Source organism: Peromyscus californicus, unplaced genomic scaffold, assembly GCF_007827085.1.
Source record: "Peromyscus californicus insignis strain IS unplaced genomic scaffold, ASM782708v3 Scaffold_6__1_contigs__length_162567912, whole genome shotgun sequence".
NCBI lineage: Eukaryota > Metazoa > Chordata > Mammalia > Rodentia > Cricetidae > Peromyscus > Peromyscus californicus.
The window spans coordinates 151,915,963-151,934,527 of record NW_026294584.1 but is presented as its reverse complement, the minus strand read 5'-3'; the positions used below and the strand labels follow the sequence as shown (position 1 = coordinate 151,934,527).

Below are 18,565 nucleotides of genomic sequence, written 5' to 3'. Positions count from 1 at the left end.
AAAAAGAATATACCTTCTTCTCAGCACCCCATGGAACCTTGTCTAAAATTGACCACATACTTGGCCACAAAACAAATCTAAACAGATACAAAAGAATTGGAATAACCTCCTGTGTTCTATCAGACCACCATGGTCTAAAGTTGGATTTCAACAACAACAGAAACCTGTTTCTTACAGCCTGGGTTGTAAGGGCTCTGAGCTCAAACTCCCTATTTTTAAAACTGCCTGTGTTCCTGACAGAAAATATCAAAAGAAAGTCCTAGGCATTGCTGTGTGTCAAAGGCAAATTCATTATTATACCGTCTAGTTTTGTGAGTAGGTTAAAAAGAAGCAAGGTGACATGGAAAGAAATAAGGTCAGCATTATACAGCAATAGTTTGAGAGTAAGCTGTTGGAAACAGTGCAGAAATGCGAAGAAGTAGGAGTTTACATTAGTGTCACCAGGGTAACTATGACAGAAATTGTAGCAGTGATTTTATTTTTCCTTTTAAAACAGATAAAGTTGAAGTTTAGCTAAATACGATTTGGTAAACATGGGAAATTACAAAGAGGGGGGGGGAAGCAAGAGAGAAAGCTGAATTTGTTGCCCTCATGTGGTCAACCGATGCCATTACAATGAAGCCCACGCAATTCTAAGCTCTTTTGCACAGGTTTTGCAAGAATATTTACTGGGAAAAGAGGCAGAAGAATTTAGGGTTGTGTGTGTGTGTGTGTGTGTGTGCCATATGACTAATGTTTTAAGACATACATTAGATAACAAATGAAGTTAAGATGTTAGAACATATAGAACTTCAATTTCCACAGATGTTAGATCAAAGCAAGCATGCAAATAACTTATTTATGGATGAAATCTTTTTATTTGCATGTCTTCATATTAAATACTCATATTTACTGAGAAAGTATTTTATTTGTCTCCACAGATGTTTTTTGAGGAGGAGGAGGTAATTGTTTTTTTTTTTCCTATTGTCATTTATCAGGAATACTTATTTCAAGTATTTGTTTATTTTACATGTATGATGTTTGCCTGCTTGAACATATGTGCATCATATGTTTTCAATGGCTGTGGCCATTCGAACGTGCTGAATTCCTGGAACTGGAACTGAAGAAGATTGTGAGTCGCTTTGTGGGTGTTTGGAACTGAACCTGAATCCTCTGCAAGAGCAGCCAGTGTTCTTAACCACTGAGCCTTCTCTCTGGTTTTTAGAAATACTTTGTAAAGTACCTAGAAAGGCTAGAGAGGCACTTCAGCTGCCATGGAACACAGTGTGCACTTTATTTTCTCTAAAACTAACATAGTATTTTTGTCTTAAGGAAAAACAAATTAATTTTTTCCTCATTCAAAATCTATTACTGAGCTAGGTTTGGTTGTGCAGGCCCATGATCTCAGAATTTGAGAGAATGAGGCAGGAGGATTATGAGTTGGAAGTCAGCTTGTGCTATATGGTAAGGTCTTGTCTTAAAAAAAAATCTCTATTACTGTTATTGTTCTGTGAATATTCTCTGAGCTAGAGGGAAATCTTGTTTCTGTGATTAGCTTATACAGTTGTGACAGTACTTTGGATCACATTTAAAAGAAATTTAAGGAGAATTGAAATGTTAAAAGAAAGGTATGCAGTTATTTACATTGTATTTCATTGAGGTGGGAGCATTAAAAATTTTGAAGTCTAAACTGATTTCTAAAGACTGTTAGATCACTTTCTGGACAATCACAACATGGGTGATGAACTGAGCTTCATAAGGCTTTGCACAATTAGAAAGTACAAAGGTAATTGCTGAAAGGCAACACGTCCAATAAATTAAGTCAAGAGATAATGATGATTATATTCCTGATGTAATGCAGAAAGCTAACTAAATTTACAGTCTTCCCAGAAAAATAATATATTGTTCATAAATTTTTACAATTGAAATTCTGAAAATCAAAGAGAATTTGGTATCACTTTAAAAGCAGAATTAAGAAAGAACATTCACTGTTTATGAAGACTATAAAAACAAGGGCTAGTTATTTTAAGTATACTAATTTAAATAATAAAGAAGTTCAAGCTGATAAACTGTATCAGTTGTATTAAATTCATCAGTATTCCACATGTTTCCAAGAAGAAAAACTTTGTTAAACTTGTGTTAAAATGGAAGCAGCTATCCTGTTTTGCTCTTAGTTGATGTGATTAAAAACCATGACAAAAGTAACTTGGGGAGGAAAGAGTGTATTTGGCTAATGGGTTACATCACTGAAGGAGGGCAAGGCAGGAATTTAAGGCAGAAACAAAGAAGCTGGAATTAAAGCAGAGACCACAGAGGAATGCTGCTTACTGGCTTGCTACTTTTCATCCACAGTCCAGGCCCACTTTTCCATGGATGGTACTTCCCACAACGGACAGTACTCTTCCACATCAATTACTAGTCAAGAAAAAGCCCCACAAACATACCCATGGTCTAGTCTAACGAGAGGAGTTGCTGTAGGATGGTCTGTATGCCAAATGTGTGCTCTGATTGGTCAATAAATAAATCACTGATTGGCCAGTGGTGAGGCAGGAAGTATAGGCGGGACTAACAGATTGGAGAAAAGAAAGAACAGGAAGGTGGAAGGAGTCACTGCCAGCCGCCACCAGGACAAGCAGCATGTGAAGATGCCGGTAAGCCACGAGCCACGTGGCAAGGTATAGTTTTATGGAAATGGATTAATTTAAGCTGTAAGAACAGTTAGCAAGAAGCCTGCCACGGCCATAGAGTTTGTAAACAATATAAGTCTCCGTGTTTACTTTGTTGGGTCTGAGCTGCTGTGGGACTGGAGGGTGACAGAGATTTGTCCTGACTGTGGGCCAGGCAGGAAAACTTTAGCTACAAGGAGTTCCTCAGCTGAGGTTCCCTTTTCCCAGCTGACTCTAGATTATGTCAATTTGAGAGCTGCAGGTAACTATGACAGCAACTATGGTGGTTTGAGTGAGGATGCCCACCCCCCAGTCTCATGTATTTGAACACATGGTCATCAGTTGGTGGATCTGTTTGGGAAGGATTAGGAGGTATGGTCTTATTGCAGGAGTTGTTTCACTTGATGGGGGTGGGTTTTGAGGTTTCAAAACCCCGTATCATTCCAAGTTAGCATTCTCTCTGCCTCCTGCTTGTGGGTCAGATGAAAGCTAAGCTCCCAACTACTACAGCAGAACTGTGCATGTCTGCCTCACTTGCTACCACATTCCCTTCCACGTTGGTCATTGACTGTAACCCTCAGGAACTGTGAGTCCCTAATTAAATGTTTTGTTTTGTAAGTTACTGTGGTCCTGGTGCTTTGTCAGGGCAATAGAAAAATAACTAATGCAGTAATCACCATTTCATTTTTGGCCATTTTTAGGATTTGCCATTGAGAATATAATTAATGGGTATTGTAACTTTACAACAACAATTGTAATATGTCAAAATTGTTGATATTTTGATAAATATTGTGATTGGTTGAGTTTAGATCTTGAGTGTTTCTCAAAGGTCCATATGCTGAAGGCTTGATCCCCAGGTTAGGGGCTATTTGTCATGGGGTGGAGCCTTTAAAAAGTGTGTCATGCCGGGCGGTGGTGGCGCACGCCTTTAATCCCAGCACTCGGGAGGCAGAGCCAGGCGGATCTCTGTGAGTTCGAGGCCAGCCTGGGCTACCAAGTGAGTTCCAGGAAAAGGCACAAAGCTACACAGAGAAACCCTGTCTCGAAAAAAACCAAAAAAAAAAAAAAAAAAAAAAAAGTGTGTCGTAGTAGGAGACATTAGGTCACTGGAGTCATAGTTTTGAAAGGGACTGCCAGACCACAGACTTGCTTACTCCATAGCATTGTGATTTCTGCAGTTTAGATCTTGAGTGTGCCCTTCCTTAGTTGTTCACTCTTAATTTAAAATAAAAATGTCATGTGTTCTCTTTTGCAAAGTGATACTGGACATGTCCTTTAAGACCAGGTTTGGAGGGATAGAGACACCGAGTGCTTTTCTCATACTCTGTGTGAAGGTTACTGTGTTTCTCACTGGGAGTCAGGGGCAGCTGACTCGCCTGTATGCTAACTTCCATGGAGTAGGCATCTCATCAGCTTTGTTCTCTGTTCTGTTCAGGAGCATGGGAACTTGTACACAGAAATGGCATAGTGAATACTCATTGGAAGAATGGAGGATTCTCCATAGCTTGGCCTTTAGTCATGTTATCTGTTTTTATTATTTTAACCTTTAATTTTTGTCCTTTCATTAAAACAGGTGCTCACCATATATGTTGGATGAGTAGGAACTCCCCATCTAGAGCAGGCTGGCCTCGAGCACACAGAGGCCCATCTGTTATCTATTTTTAAACAACAGCACCACTTCGAGGAGAACAAATGCCTTTTTCACTATTCTCCCATCCTGCTGGAGCCAGGTGTTGGGGATGTTTACTGCAGGAAGTAAATCTTCAAAAGTAAAGCTACTATGGAACATTTAAAAGAGTGGCGGACTCAACTGTCCCTACGATTCACTTCTCATACTGAAGATGGGAATTTACAGTAGCAGTTGTCAACTGTGCACTTTAACTGGACTATGTGTTTCTGCCCGGATGCAACGATGATGGCCATGTTGGCAAAGATGTCATACCAGGTTTCATTTCTTCCATGATGAGTCCAATAACCATCCTGCTTTCATTTGAACCTCACTGCCCTTTTTACTGATTATGAGATTGTGAAGCACTTAATTAATCTCTTTACTATTGGGCACTTTTAATTACAGATGATCGGGAGACAACAGCATTTATCACCTGTTTTTTCTCTCACTTCACTATTTAATTCCTTAAGAGCTGCAGTCAGTGCCTTCAACCTAATGGATACAGAACGGGGTTTGTCAGTAAATCCCTATGGTGACACCGACTTTGGGCAGGGAGGATGTAGCTGTGGGAAAACAAAATAAAGTCAATGAAAATACACAGTGTCCTACTTAGCTTTTCTGTCACTGTGATGAAACACTGACCAAAAGCAGCTTGTAGGGGAAAAGGTTTGTCTTATCTTACATTTTACAGTCCATCATGGACAGAAGCCAAGGCAGGGACCTGGAGCAAGCCATGGGGGAGCTCTGCTATTGGCTCTCTTCCCACAGCGTGCACTGTCTGCATTCTTATATAACTCCAGACCCACTGTCAGGGCCGACACTACCAGCAGTGGACTAGGATCTCAGCTGTCAATCATCATTCAGAAAACTAGCCACAGATGTGCTCACAGGGCAAGCTGATAGAAACAATTCTTCATTTAAGGATCCCTGTTCTCAAGTGACTCTAGTTTGACAAGCACACACATAAAATGAAAATTTTGACCAGTTATTCTTTATCTCAAGTCTAGACTTAGAGTGGTTTGTAAATCAAAGACTTTCTCCTATGTAAGTTGGTAGGGATAGTGTAAAAGCTCTTAAATCTCATGGCTTGGCTCAAAACTAAGATCACCAGTTCCATTTCTGAAATCTGAGGTAATTACAATGGGATGTTGTGTTAGTATTTGATTAACAGAATTATGAATATTAAATCTTTTAAGATAAATGTCTCATATAAAACATGCTTTATGTGTATTATATTAGTGTATTAGAATTGTATGAGTTTAAGATAGATCTTTGATTAATGATTTTTTTTGGGGGGAGGTTTCAAGACAGGGTTTCTCTGCATAGCTTTGCGCCTTTCCTGGAACTCACTCTGTAGTCCAGGCTGGCCTCGAACTCACAGAGATCTGCCTGCCTCTGCCCTCTGCCTCCTGAGTGCTGGGATTAAAAGCCACCACCGCCTGGCCTGATTAATGATTTTTGGTTCTTAAGTTTATGCATGTGTGATTATACATAAGTATGTGCATGTGAGTGCAAATGCTTGTGGAGGCCAGAAAGGGGTACTGGATCCCCTGGGGCTGGAGTTATGGACACTTGTCAGCCACTAGCTCTGAGGTCTGGGGATTGAACTCAGGTCCTCTGCAAAAGCAGCAAGAATTTTTAACCACCGAGCCACCTCTCCAACTCCTACGTACTTTAATTTACACAAGACTGAAGCACTAGTGATTTGTGAACTACTACACCAGTCAAAATTTGTTTTATCAACATGTAAATTAGAGTCACACATTTCTTCTTCCTCCCATGTGGCAATACAATATCACGATTTCAGCTTTTTCTGCAACATTGAGGGCAATTTGAAGAATCATAAGCTTATTAGCATTGAGATATCAGTTGGACTTTGTGATATTACTCTGCCTAGATTTCAGATGAACAGTCCCGGAACTGTCAACAACGGCTGAGCCAGAAGCCAGATCCAGGAGAAATTCCTAAACAACTCTCTTTTGGCCTCATTATGTTATATTCCACATAGATATATTGCAAACTGATGTGCTATCTGACATTTATTTTTATGATGAAACATCTCATACTGTATATATAAAAAAACCCACATGCTAGAAATCTGTTATCTAATGGAAATGACAGAACATTGGGATGTTTGCTTAAAGCAGGTAATTGGAAGATTCTGTAGATGAAATCTGACAAAATACCAAAGTTCATGCACACGGTGCAATTTGGGTTGGGAGTATCTCAAGACATTACACAGGGAATAAAATTCACATCTAACAGCATGAAATTGTATCATTAAAGTACACACTCATCTCTTTCTTGGCAGATTATCAAATGCAGTTATGAATATTAAAGTGGTTGGACTTAAGCTACATTGACAGGGACATAAATAAATTCTTGTCTTCAATCAGGACAAGAATTGTGCTATTTTTCTGCTGTCAGTGGGCTCTTGTTTATATTTGTGCTTCCCTTTGTTTCTAAGTGGATATGTGGACGCATGCGTGTGATGACCTCAATTGATCTCTCACAAACTTTTCTTAAGAAACCAATTGGCTTGTTGTCAGGCTGAGTGAGTAGTCATCCCATGATGCTATAGCCAAATAGTATGATAAGTACCACAGATTGAATGTGTTAAAATAGCAGACATTTACTGTTTTAGAGGCCAAGAGGTTTAAGTTCAAGGGGTAGGGGCAACTGCCTAAATTGTAGACATCTGCTTCCACTGTATTCCAGTGTGGGAAATGATTTAATAAGAACCCTACTCTCTGATCTCTTCTAAATCTAAGTGTGCACCATTTGACATTGTCTCCTAAATCCTAACCCTTGTAGGTTAAGTCTTCAACTTATGTGTTTTGTTTTACACGTGACACATCTCCAGTCCATCACATGAAGGCTGCAGTTACAAGTTCACGTTATTGTTGCAGTCTTCATGTCACAGACTGTCATGTCACATGATTGTCAAGGAATTTAATGAAAATATTTCATCACGTTTTAATAACTATACAGAAACAAACACCTGCTCATTAAGCTAAGTACTTCCAAATTGGCAGTAAGCCACCAAGGTAGACTAGGTTCCTTACATGTGTCAAGTGAGCCAAACTGAAACCCACATTCCAAAAGTCTTACCTTTCGAGATAACTTTCCTGGAACGCCCCTGTTTTTCTGAAGATGAAGTTGAAAAGCAGATTTATTTTTCTGAAATACTTTGTGGCTCCCTAAACAGTGATCCCTAAAGAAGAAAAAGGATAAGCACAATTATATCTTCACAAAATTCTCCAAACTGTGTAAAGGCATGCTTCTTCAATGACTTCATTGACATTTTTTTCTTAAAACTTAGTCTAATAAAGTTTGGTAATGGTAAATTGTGAGTACATGCATGCATTGTATTCCTCCATACATGTGTTCATATGAATATTTATATATTATATATACATTTGTGTACTATGTTAAATGAATACGAAAAGAAGATATGCACCTCTAGCTATATATGACAATATATTGTAATTTTTAATGTATTGAAGAAGATGATTAATTGTGAAATGGGCATATTAAATCATAGTAAAGAATACTCTATATGTGTTCAGAGTTGGTTTCAGCCAGCCATTTTACCATGCTTTGGGATGGGCTAATTGATGCCATGATGTCTGTATGGGGACCATTTTATCCAGTAAGCAGAGTGATGTTGTTGAAACAGCATGAGCTTTCAATACACATTACATTAAGTTCTATTACATTAGGTATGGCAATTAAACTTAAACTACCTGGAATTAAAGTCTTCCTTAGAGCTAACAAATTAATATATAGATCAAAGGATTAACAAGAAAATTTTGTCTAATTTATTTTATATTATTATTATGTAATTATAATATATAATAATAAAATAATATAATATATAGTATATGATAACAATTAGTCATATAGTTATATAATATAATACAAATTATACACCAAAAAGAAAAGTAAATATAAAAAGTCATCTTGTATTTCAGGTGTTTGTATTGCCTTTGTTTCTTTCCATTTCTCAGCATTTTTCCCTGCAAATTATTTTCCAAATACAAATTACATGATGGGCAAAATTAATTTTCATTTTAAAACGTGCCGTATCAAACAAGAATTGATTCTTCTGCGACATGAAGGACTTCTGCTGTATCACTAACAATTTGACAACATGTTGAAATGATACTTCATGCATATCAAATACATGTGAATTGAACACAATACTAACGTGTTTTCCAAATCGTTATTGTGATTTGTAAAGTAAATTTTAAATCATGTGACCTTTCATTGGTTCTTACTATTCTAGAGAAAAATGAAAGAAAAGGGTAAAGAAAACATTGAAAACAAGAGAAAAGGTGATGTGCACTGAGAGAGGCCAGGAAAGAGAGGAGTACTCTCTGGGGAAAGTGCCATCTCCTGTCAATGCTGAGGACGGATAAAGAGATAGAGACGCCATCTTAACTAGATGTAAATATTGATGACATTGCCAAAGGGAGGCTTCTAGTGACTATAGGATTTCTTTTTCTTTTCTTTTATAAAAATATATTTTTAATCCTCTGGGCTCTAACATTCTTCATTACAGCTGTAATTTCAATATCTCTGACTTAGTTACTAAAAAGGGTGCATTGTATTAATGTATTCCGCTCAAAGGATTTTGGTTAAATACATGAAGGACTACCAAAAGGAAAATTTTGTGTAGTCATTTGGGGCCTTTGAACTAAGGGTTTATTAAATATGTGGGAATATCTACTCCTAACAATGTCAGACAAGTACATCACACTGTGAATGTGTTCTAAATTATCTCTAACTTAAAACAAGTTATTTGTTTTTAATTTATGTGTATGGGTGTTTTACCTATGTGTATATCTGTGTACGATGTGCAAGCTAGGTGTCCATGGAGGCCAGAAGAGGACATCAAATTCCCGGGAACTGGAGTTACAAATGTCTGTGAGCCACCATTTGGGTGCTAGGAATTGATACTGGGTCTTTTGGAAGAGCAGCCAGTGCTCTTAACTACGGAGCCATCTCTCAAGCCCCTCTTTAATTTTTAATTGTTCTTGTATCTAACTGCTATATTACTTTAGATTTATATTAGTATTTTGTTTTTCACAATTGAGGGTTGAGCTGTTCAGGATAGTGGCCTTTGGATACCCACTACCACTTATGTACTAAGGCTGGCTAGATTAACATGTGTTATAAGTGCTGTGGGATGTTCTGTATGGCAAATGTGTTGCTCTGATTGGTCAATAAATAAAACACTGATTGGCCATTGGCTAGGCAGGAAGTATAGGCGGGACAAGGAGGAGAATAAAGCTGGGAAGTGGAAGGCTGAGTCAGAGAGACACTGTCAGCCGCCATGATGAGAAACAGCATGTGAAGATGCCGGTAAGCCACGAGCCATGTGGCAAGGTATAGATTAATGGAAATGGATTAATTTAAGCTGTAAGGACAGTTAGCAAGAAGCCTGCCACGGCCATACAGTTTGTAACCAATATAAGTCTCTGTGTTTACTTGGTTGGGTCTGAGTGGCTGTGGGACTGGCAGGTGAGAGAGATTTGTCCTGACTGTGGACCAGACAGGAAAACTCTAGCTACATATAAGGGCTAGGAAAGTTTATCATAAGGAACAATGCAAAATATCTCAGTACAACTGCCTACATGTTGACATAATATTTGTGTCTATTATTTTAAAAAACAGGAGAGCTAAAAATATGGCACAGAAGCTAAGAGCACTTGCTACTTTTCCAAAGGACCTGAGTTTGGTTCTCAGCACTCACACTAGGCTGTTCACAGCAACCTGTAACTGCAGATCCAGAGATTTGGGCCCTCCCTCTGACCTCCACCATCATCAACCAGCATGCAGACAGATGTACATACACAGGGACACAAACACATAAATAAATGATAAGATAAATATTTTTAAATGTATGAATACATTTTTACATTTGCTTCTTTTTCAATTTTTTGTGAAAAAACTAACTTAAAAAACTAGGCCACATGTTATTTTTGTGTTAGAGAAAATGAAAGAGAAGCCTGAAGGAAGCATTAAAGAACAGATAAACACATAGGTGCTATGTAGAGCATAGTGCATAATTGAAAGAACAGATAATTGATTTCTGTTTGAGGATTCCACAAATCAAAGAGGAGAAGAAGAAGGAAGGTTAGCGTGTCAAGAGAAAGAGAAAGGAATAGTTTGGCAACAGAAGTGGGCATTGTAGGGAAGAGTCTGAGCACCAAAGGAACAGGCCAAGTTGACAATGTTATAACTCATAGAGTGTGAACATAGAAACCACAACGTCACTTTGGATATCTAGATTTTAAGTATGACTATTTGCCATATGTTTTAATAATCATTTATAAAACTTTATGTTTTTAATTAATTGAAGCTCTATGATACAGATAAAAGTTTATGCTTCTTTTATTCTTCATGTCTACTAGTGTATGAAGAGTTCTGCAATTTTTTTTTTATTCTCCCAATGAATCCTTGTCTCTAGCTGCCTGCCACTTAGCATCCTAGGTACAGCTATGCACAGAGATGCTGTTTAAGATGAAAGGTTAAATACATGTACATAATTACCCCTATTTCCTACTCACAAATAGCTCATGTTATTTGAAAGTAAAATTATGGCACTCTATTTATGTAAATAATGAATAATAAGCATAATACCAAAACTATATGCAAATGCTCATATATGTCTTATGGTAGAAAAAGATTCTAATAAATGTACAAGTGTGGATACTGATTCTCATTATGCTGAGTACACTTTAAATATCTACATTTACATGGGTGCTTTTTTTGAAATAAACATATACCACAGATTAATAGGAGAGTAAAATTCAAAGCATTATTTTCTTTGTGTTATTTTGAGACAAGGTCTGTGTGGTAGTTTGAATGAGAAGTGTCCCATAAGCTTGATTATTGGAGCACTTGGCCCTTGGTTAGTGCATTGTCTAGGAAGGTTTTGGTAGTCTTAGGAAGTGGATCCTTGCTGAAGGAAGTATATCACTGAGGGTGCGTTTTGAGGCTTTATAGTTTATCCTCCCCGCTCTGCTCTGTATGTGGGCAGATATGGGATCTTTCTGTTCCTACCACCACGGTTTCTCTGATTATTGCCATGCCTTCATTTCTGTGATGGACTCTCTTTTTCTGGAAACATCGATCAAAATGAATAATTTCTTCATTGAGATGCTTTGTCAGGATATTTTGTCTCGGCAACAGAAAATTAATTAGCATCGTCTCTATTGGTACACCAAGCTGCTCTCAAACTCGTGCGAGTCCTCCTTCAGCAACAACCCAATGTGCTCTGATTACTTAAGCCATACTAGCTAAATGTTTATCCTCACATTTAAAAAGTACTTCTGGACTGGGATACAACTCAGTGAAAAAATGGTCATCTAGTAATCTGAGGTCAATTTCCAGCATCTATGCAAAAGAAGCATCCATGAATATATTGTGAAATATTAATATAATACAGGAAAAACTATTACCCTTTGATTTTATGAACACTGAGAGCCAGGGCCACTGACAGCTTTTGGAAATATTTCTTCAGGAAGATTCAGCAATTTAGCTGAACTTTTAACATATCCTCTAATTAGGCCATTTATATAAGGTGAATATAGCAAAATGTTAAAATATTAATGTGATTGTTAATATTGATTGTTACCTTGATTGGATCTAGGATCATCACTGAAGAGACAAGTCTCTGGCATGACAGAGGAGCTTTCTGACTTAGGTTAGCTCAGGTGGGAAAACCCTTCCTAAATGTGGATGGGTGTCACCATTGCATGGGCTGGTGTCTTGGACTGCATAAAAAGATGAGAGCTGACTGAGTGCCAGTATTCATCACCTTCTGCATCCTGACTGCAGATGTGACCTCATGCTCATGCCACTCTGAATTCCTCTCCATGATGGACTATGCCCCATTGAACTGTAAGCTGAAATAAACCCTAAACTTCCTTAAATGGGTCCCTTGTCAGGAATTTTGTCATAACTGAAAGGGACCAGATAAAATTGGTGACACGGTGGGTGTTTCTTCAAATCAGTGCTACTCACGTACTGTCATTTCCAAACCCTGGGCTGGCAAGCATGAATCAGTAAGGGCAGTCATGGATCTGAACAGAAGTACTTCCCTGGGCATGAGTTGATACCAACAGCTGTTACTCAGTAGGGAAGTGGACCAAACAGATTTCAGATCATCCATTCAAATACCCTGCCTGATTACTCCCATCTATAAAAAAAACAACTATCTTCCATATTCTTCATGTGAATGCGGCTTTATTTTTTTTAATACAAAGTACAAAACTGTATTTAGCCTAAAATAAAATAAACTAAATACAATTAAAATGTTTTTTTTTATCTAGGAGAAATATTGTATCACAATTCATTCACAACACCTTTGCTTTTTATTTATGCAGTCAGAACAATTAAGCTAAGCAATTAAGCTTAACAATTAAGCAAAGCAATCTACACAGATAGAGTTACCTATGACTCAGAGTCAATAAACATGTACGTGATGCTAACAATTTGTGTCCACTGCAAAAATATATACTGGGCTCCCCTAAGCTCTTTTCAGGAAAATATTGTAGTTACCACCCCAGGAGATCAGGCAGAGAGATTTGATTCCATCTCAAGATTTCATTATTTCTCCAACAAATCACTAGAGAAGAGAAACGTTCTGTAGACCTTACTAATTCAAAACCTTCAAGAACAAAGACTAAAATAGTACATTCAACATTTACCAAGGTTGCATTACTATGGAATGTCAACTTTCTCTATCAAACCATTTGTTTTAAGAAAATCGGGGAACCAGGCTATTTCAACATCAACTAATTGAAAGAGATTTAATAATTATTAGCTTTGGTAAGCAGTGATTTGAACAAAAGTGACTTGGTACCTAAATGCTTGCTGTTATGTGCCTAAGTATAATTAGTGTAGCTCTACTTAGAGTTCATTTCCTGTGTCTTTTTGCAAATGCCCTGCGACAGGTTTGTGGCTCCCTTTATCATATCTGTTAGTCAATAACACTACTCCCATTTCATATATTTTGAAATTCCTGATCTGGAGTATGCTATGGTCCTTACATGTAGCACATATTAATAACTCCAAGCAGCCTATATTGTTGAGTTTGAGTGATTCACTGGGAATCAATTGCAAATCTGTTGTACGTTATTCTTGTTGTCAGCTAATTGTTATGAATAGATACTACAATTAATTTAAAATTTTAGGAAATACCCTGAGAATGAACTTAAAACTAAAGAAACACAAGATCTTGCTACTGTGTGAAACAAAACATGTTCTCAGCTGTTTGAGAGGGCTCAGTGGTGACCTGCTCCTTTATATTCTATGACAATCCTGAGTTCTGAGAAATGAAGGGTGTTCAATGAAAGTTCAAAATGTATAACAGAGTCTTCAAATGTAAAAAAAAAATTCATTTGTTTGCTAAACAAAATCCTTAATTTTGTTGAGAAAAAAATACACATCCAGGATACCTAAAACCCAATGCTTACTGCCTGTTAATATGCTGTATTAGCCTAAACCGTGTGTAACTTAGTCTTTTCCCCACTGATGACTACAGGTTTAATTTTTACTTTGAATAGAAGGCAATTATACTTTGCAATTAAGTGTTTAATGGTCTAACTCATACAAATTATCTAAGAGGAACTGAAAGTATTTATAAGGGGAAAGTCTTCGAGATTATTTTAAAATTCTAAATAAGGTCATTTATTTATTTATTTATTTATTAAGACACAGGGTCTCATGTAGCCCAAGCTGATCTTAAATTTGGTATGTAGCTGAAGATAAACTATCTCCTGATCCTTCAGCCTCAACTTCCCAAGATCTCAACAGGCGTGATCAAGGCTTAAGTTTTAAATAGGATTTTCCTATTGTAAGAAAAGGACTGCAGCACTGGAGAAGGCTCGCAGTTAGTAACACTGGCTACTCTCGCAGAAAACCCAGGTTCGCTGCCCAGCACCCACACGGGGCTTCACAGTCCTCCATAACTCCAGTACCAGGGGATGTGATGCTCTCTTTTGGCCTTCAAGGGTACCTGCATAGATGTACACAGGTCCACACATGACACACAGACCTTCACATGATTAAAAAATGAAAACAAAAGGAACACAAGATCCTCTATAAAGAGAGGGAAAAGGGGCTCTCTGGTAGAAAATGTCATCAATCTAAACAATGCTCATGGTGAATGAGGAGATAGATGCTGCCATCTTAATTCAAATGCAAAGATATATGACTTTTTCAAAATGAGGCTTCTAGTTACTATAGTATTTCATTTTCTTTTCTTATATTAAAAAATTAATCCTCTGGGTTCTAGCATTCCTTGACAACAGTAAAGTAAATTAAACAATAAGCAAAGTTTGTGTTGTTTCATTTAAATTAAGATAAACTTGACCATAGAATAATTTTAAAAAAGGATATTCAATTTCTTCATAGAAGTTGCCAGTGGTTTTCTATTGACAGAGCAGTCGTGATTTATTCAGCAAGAGCTGAATAAATAAAGCTAATTTTATTGTTTCACACAGTAGCGACTGAGGATAATTATTATTTTTTTTTTTTCGAGACAGGGTTTCTCTGTGTAGCTTTGCGCCTTTTCCTGGAACTCACTTGGTAGCCCAGGCTGGCCTCGAACTCACAGAGATCCGCCTGCCTCTGCCTCCCGAGTGCTGGGATTAAAGGCGTGCGCCACCACCGCCCGGCCAGGATAATTATTTTAAGTTAATTAGAAAGTAAGACCACAGTTGGGTGGTGGTGGCACACGCCTTTAATCCCAGCACTTGGGAGGCAGAAGTAGGCGGATCTCTGTGAGTTCAAGGCCAGCCTGGTCAACAGAGCAAGTTTCAGGGCAGGGTCCAAAGCTACGCAAAGAAACCCTGTCTTTAAAAAAAAAAAAAAAAGACCGCAGATCCTTGAGAGAAAAATTTTAAAATACAGATTCACGGTAAGAAAACCTTGTATTGCTTGTAGATGTTGGTCTCCAGACAAAGAGCTAACACTACACAGTAGTGTCATTCTTCATAGATTATGACTAGCATGTGAGGAAACACTTGTGTGAGAAGTGCCAAGTTAAAATGGAGGCCTAGTTGTCGCTACTCCAGAAGGAAGACAAACACAGTAGGCAGGGAATGACTCGTCGACCTCCAGGTGGCTATGTTCCTCCTGCACCCAAGGATAAGCAAAACTCATGTTTCTGACTTCAGGCTGCAACTGGTGAGTCAGATGGTGGCAGACTGCTGGAGGCCATGTGGGTTACCAAGGAGACCCCTCTCCGTGTTTATTATACTGGGGGCTGAGGGGCAAGGAGGTGGTGAAAGAGTTCAATGTTTTATGAATGAACCCACTGGTTTCTGTCTCTCAGTTGTACTGCTACTTCATTCAGTTGTTAATTTGCTGGTTCCATTATTCCATGTTTCATAGTACTGAATATTCTATATGAAGTTTGTATGGGATTATGATAAACCTGAAGAAGTTTCTGTTATAATTCTTGAATTTACTTTCTATTCATAACATAGCATATTATATAAAATCTCATTTTAAAGGGATTAAGAAATTTGACATCAGCAGAGGATAGCTTGCCTTGTCAACACAAAGGAATGATCATGTTTCCCATTGTGGGGAAGGTTTGTTTTGATGACATTTTGTACATTATCCTGTACAATTTATTTATGTACACTATCCTGAAATTTAAAAAAGAATGGATGTAAGCAGAAATTTGCAATGACAGTTAAAATACAGTAATACAATATGAAAGTTCTAGCCACATGAAGGAAATTCAGTGTGTTTATGGATGTTCTTATTTCTTTCTCTTTTCCTTAAGCTTTCTCAAGTGGGCAGGAGCTTTGGCTTCCCCAAGGCATAATTATCTTTATGGCTATTAATGAACATGTATTTTTGTTCATATTTGCTGGAACTGTCAGTCTTTCACACCAACAAGACATTTCTCCTTCAGAACTGTGCAGCATCTTGTTCTGTCTCCTGTATCCCATCCTTTTCCTCCTGCCCTTGCGTTCACAATGGTCTATTTGCACTTTAATTTTCCATTCCCTTAGTCCTTTCTTGTCAGCTCATGAAAATCTTTTAGATACCTCTCATATGCACTTCCAAATATCCAGACTATCCTTTGCATCCAAGCCACCATGTTGTCTGGCCTTTTCCCCAACCATTACTTCTCAGACAGTGTTTTTCATGCATGTTACCCCTCCCCCAACTTACATTGTTTTTTAATGTACATGAATATTTTTCCTACTTGTATTTATGTGCACAGTGTGTGTGTGTGTGTGTGTGTGTGTGTGTGTGTGTGTGTGTGTGTACATCTGGTGCCTAAGGAGGCCAGAAGAGTGTGCTTGGTTTTAGAGTTATAGACAGATGTAAGTCGTCATGCTGGTGCTGTGAACTGAACCTGGGTCCTCTGCAAAGGCAGCCAGTGCTCTTAGCCACTGACCCATAGCCCAAGTCTCCTTACCTTGTACTCTTAATTCATTGAAATGTTGCTTCTCCAACTACAATGATATTCATCTTACTCTTACTTATGTCATTGTCAGTAATATCCATCTCTTAATTCTTTTGATAAGTATTTTATTCTGAATTACGTGCTTCTGTGTGTATCCGTGTGAGCATGTAAACATGAGAGCAGAAGAGGAGGCCAGTGGAGGCCAGAAGAGGGCATTGGATCCCAGAACTGGAGTTCCTAGTAGCTTTGAGGCAGTGTGGGTGCTGGGAACCAAACTCATGTCTTCTGCAAGAGCAGGGTATACTCTTAACCACTGAGCTGCATCTCTTAACCTCCTAATTATTTTTAGAGTTTTTGTTTGTTTAGGACAGTCTTGCTGTGTGTCTCAGCCTTGCCTAGACTCATGATTGTAGCATGAATCTTAAAAAGTCTTATTTATAAAAACAAATCCAGAGCCAGGTATTGGGGTGAACGTTGAAAGATCAGAGAAACAGAACAAGCCACATCCATCCTCACCTTGTCAATTCCTTAGCTGATCTTGTTTCCTCAGACTGAAAGCCTCTGAATCCTCATCCGAATGGATCTCAGCTGAACTGCAGCTAAAAGCTAAAAGCTTCAAAAGGCTCTAGTTCCTGGTCCTCACACCTTATATACCTTTCTGCTTCCTGCCATCACTTCCTGGGATTAAAGGCATGAGTCACCATGCCTGACTATTTCCAGTGTAGCTTTGAACTCACAGAAATCCGGATGGATCTCTGTCTCCAGAATGCTAGGATTAAAGGTGTGAGTGCCACCATTTTCTGGCCTCTATGTCTATGTAGTGGCTGTTCTGTTCTCTGACCCCAGATAAGTTTATTAGGGTGCACAATATGTTGGGGGACACAATATCACCACACATAGGGAAGTTTCAGCTTCTTGAACGCTGGGCTGACAAACAAACACTGCTGTGCTGGGATCCAGGGATTTAAAGTGTACCTTTTTAGCTACATTACCATATAAGGGAATTCTTTTACAGATTTATTTTCTTAAATTCCAGAAAAAATTGTTAAATGTCCTATGGAAAGTTCATAAAGAAAAATGAATAATTATCATATGTTTTTGTAGGTCTTTTCAGCTATAACTATTCTAATATAGATTTCATGCTTTTTTATTTAAAGAAAAATGTAAATCAAGGCATCATTTTTGCTTTTATAAAATACAACACATGTATTTACATCTTTTATATTACTATTTTTAAAATCATTTGTGAATGCCATATTTTCATTAAATTATATCTCAAGATCTATGTGGTATTTATGTAGAGTAATGTGGAAATTTAGCTATTTTCCAGTTTTGTGTGTTTTTTTGGGGGGGACAGTTTCAAGACAGGGTTTCTCTGTGTAGTTTTGGTGCCTGTCCTGGATCTCACTCTGTAGACCAGGCTGGCCTCAAACTCACAGAGATCTGCCTGACTCTGCCTCCCAAGTGCTGGGATTAAAGTGTGTGTGCCACCACCACCCAGCATTGTGGGGTTTGTTTTTGTTTTTGTTTTTGTTTTAACACGTGGGATACTAAGCTATACCAAATATCATTATAGCCAAAGATTTTTGTGTATTTATGAATTTTCCTTAGAAGTATGTGTAGAAGCAAAGGATTGAGGATGTAGCTCAGTTGGTAGGTGCTTACCTGGTGTGTACAAAGCCCTAGGTCCTATCAACACCTTGTAAATGAAGTGCAGTGACTCAACTTATGTCTATACTCCCAGAATTCTGGAAGGAGAGGCAGGAAGATCAGAACATAAAGGGGCAACATAGCAAGTTTGAGGCAAGC

General features: G+C 38.0%; 1 protein-coding gene across 3 annotated transcripts in view; it reads right to left on the bottom strand.

Annotated features, from left to right (window-relative positions):
- The window catches only part of Pik3c2g (phosphatidylinositol-4-phosphate 3-kinase catalytic subunit type 2 gamma), a 326,663-nt gene that overhangs the window by 289,034 nt on the left and 19,064 nt on the right, over nucleotides 1-18,565 (bottom strand). For all 3 annotated transcript variants that reach the window (XM_052721754.1, XM_052721755.1, XM_052721756.1), the window contains exon 5: nucleotides 7,426-7,528. In XM_052721754.1, coding sequence (XP_052577714.1) covers nucleotides 7,426-7,528 — 103 coding nt within the window. The remainder of the gene's footprint in view (nucleotides 1-7,425; nucleotides 7,529-18,565) is intronic.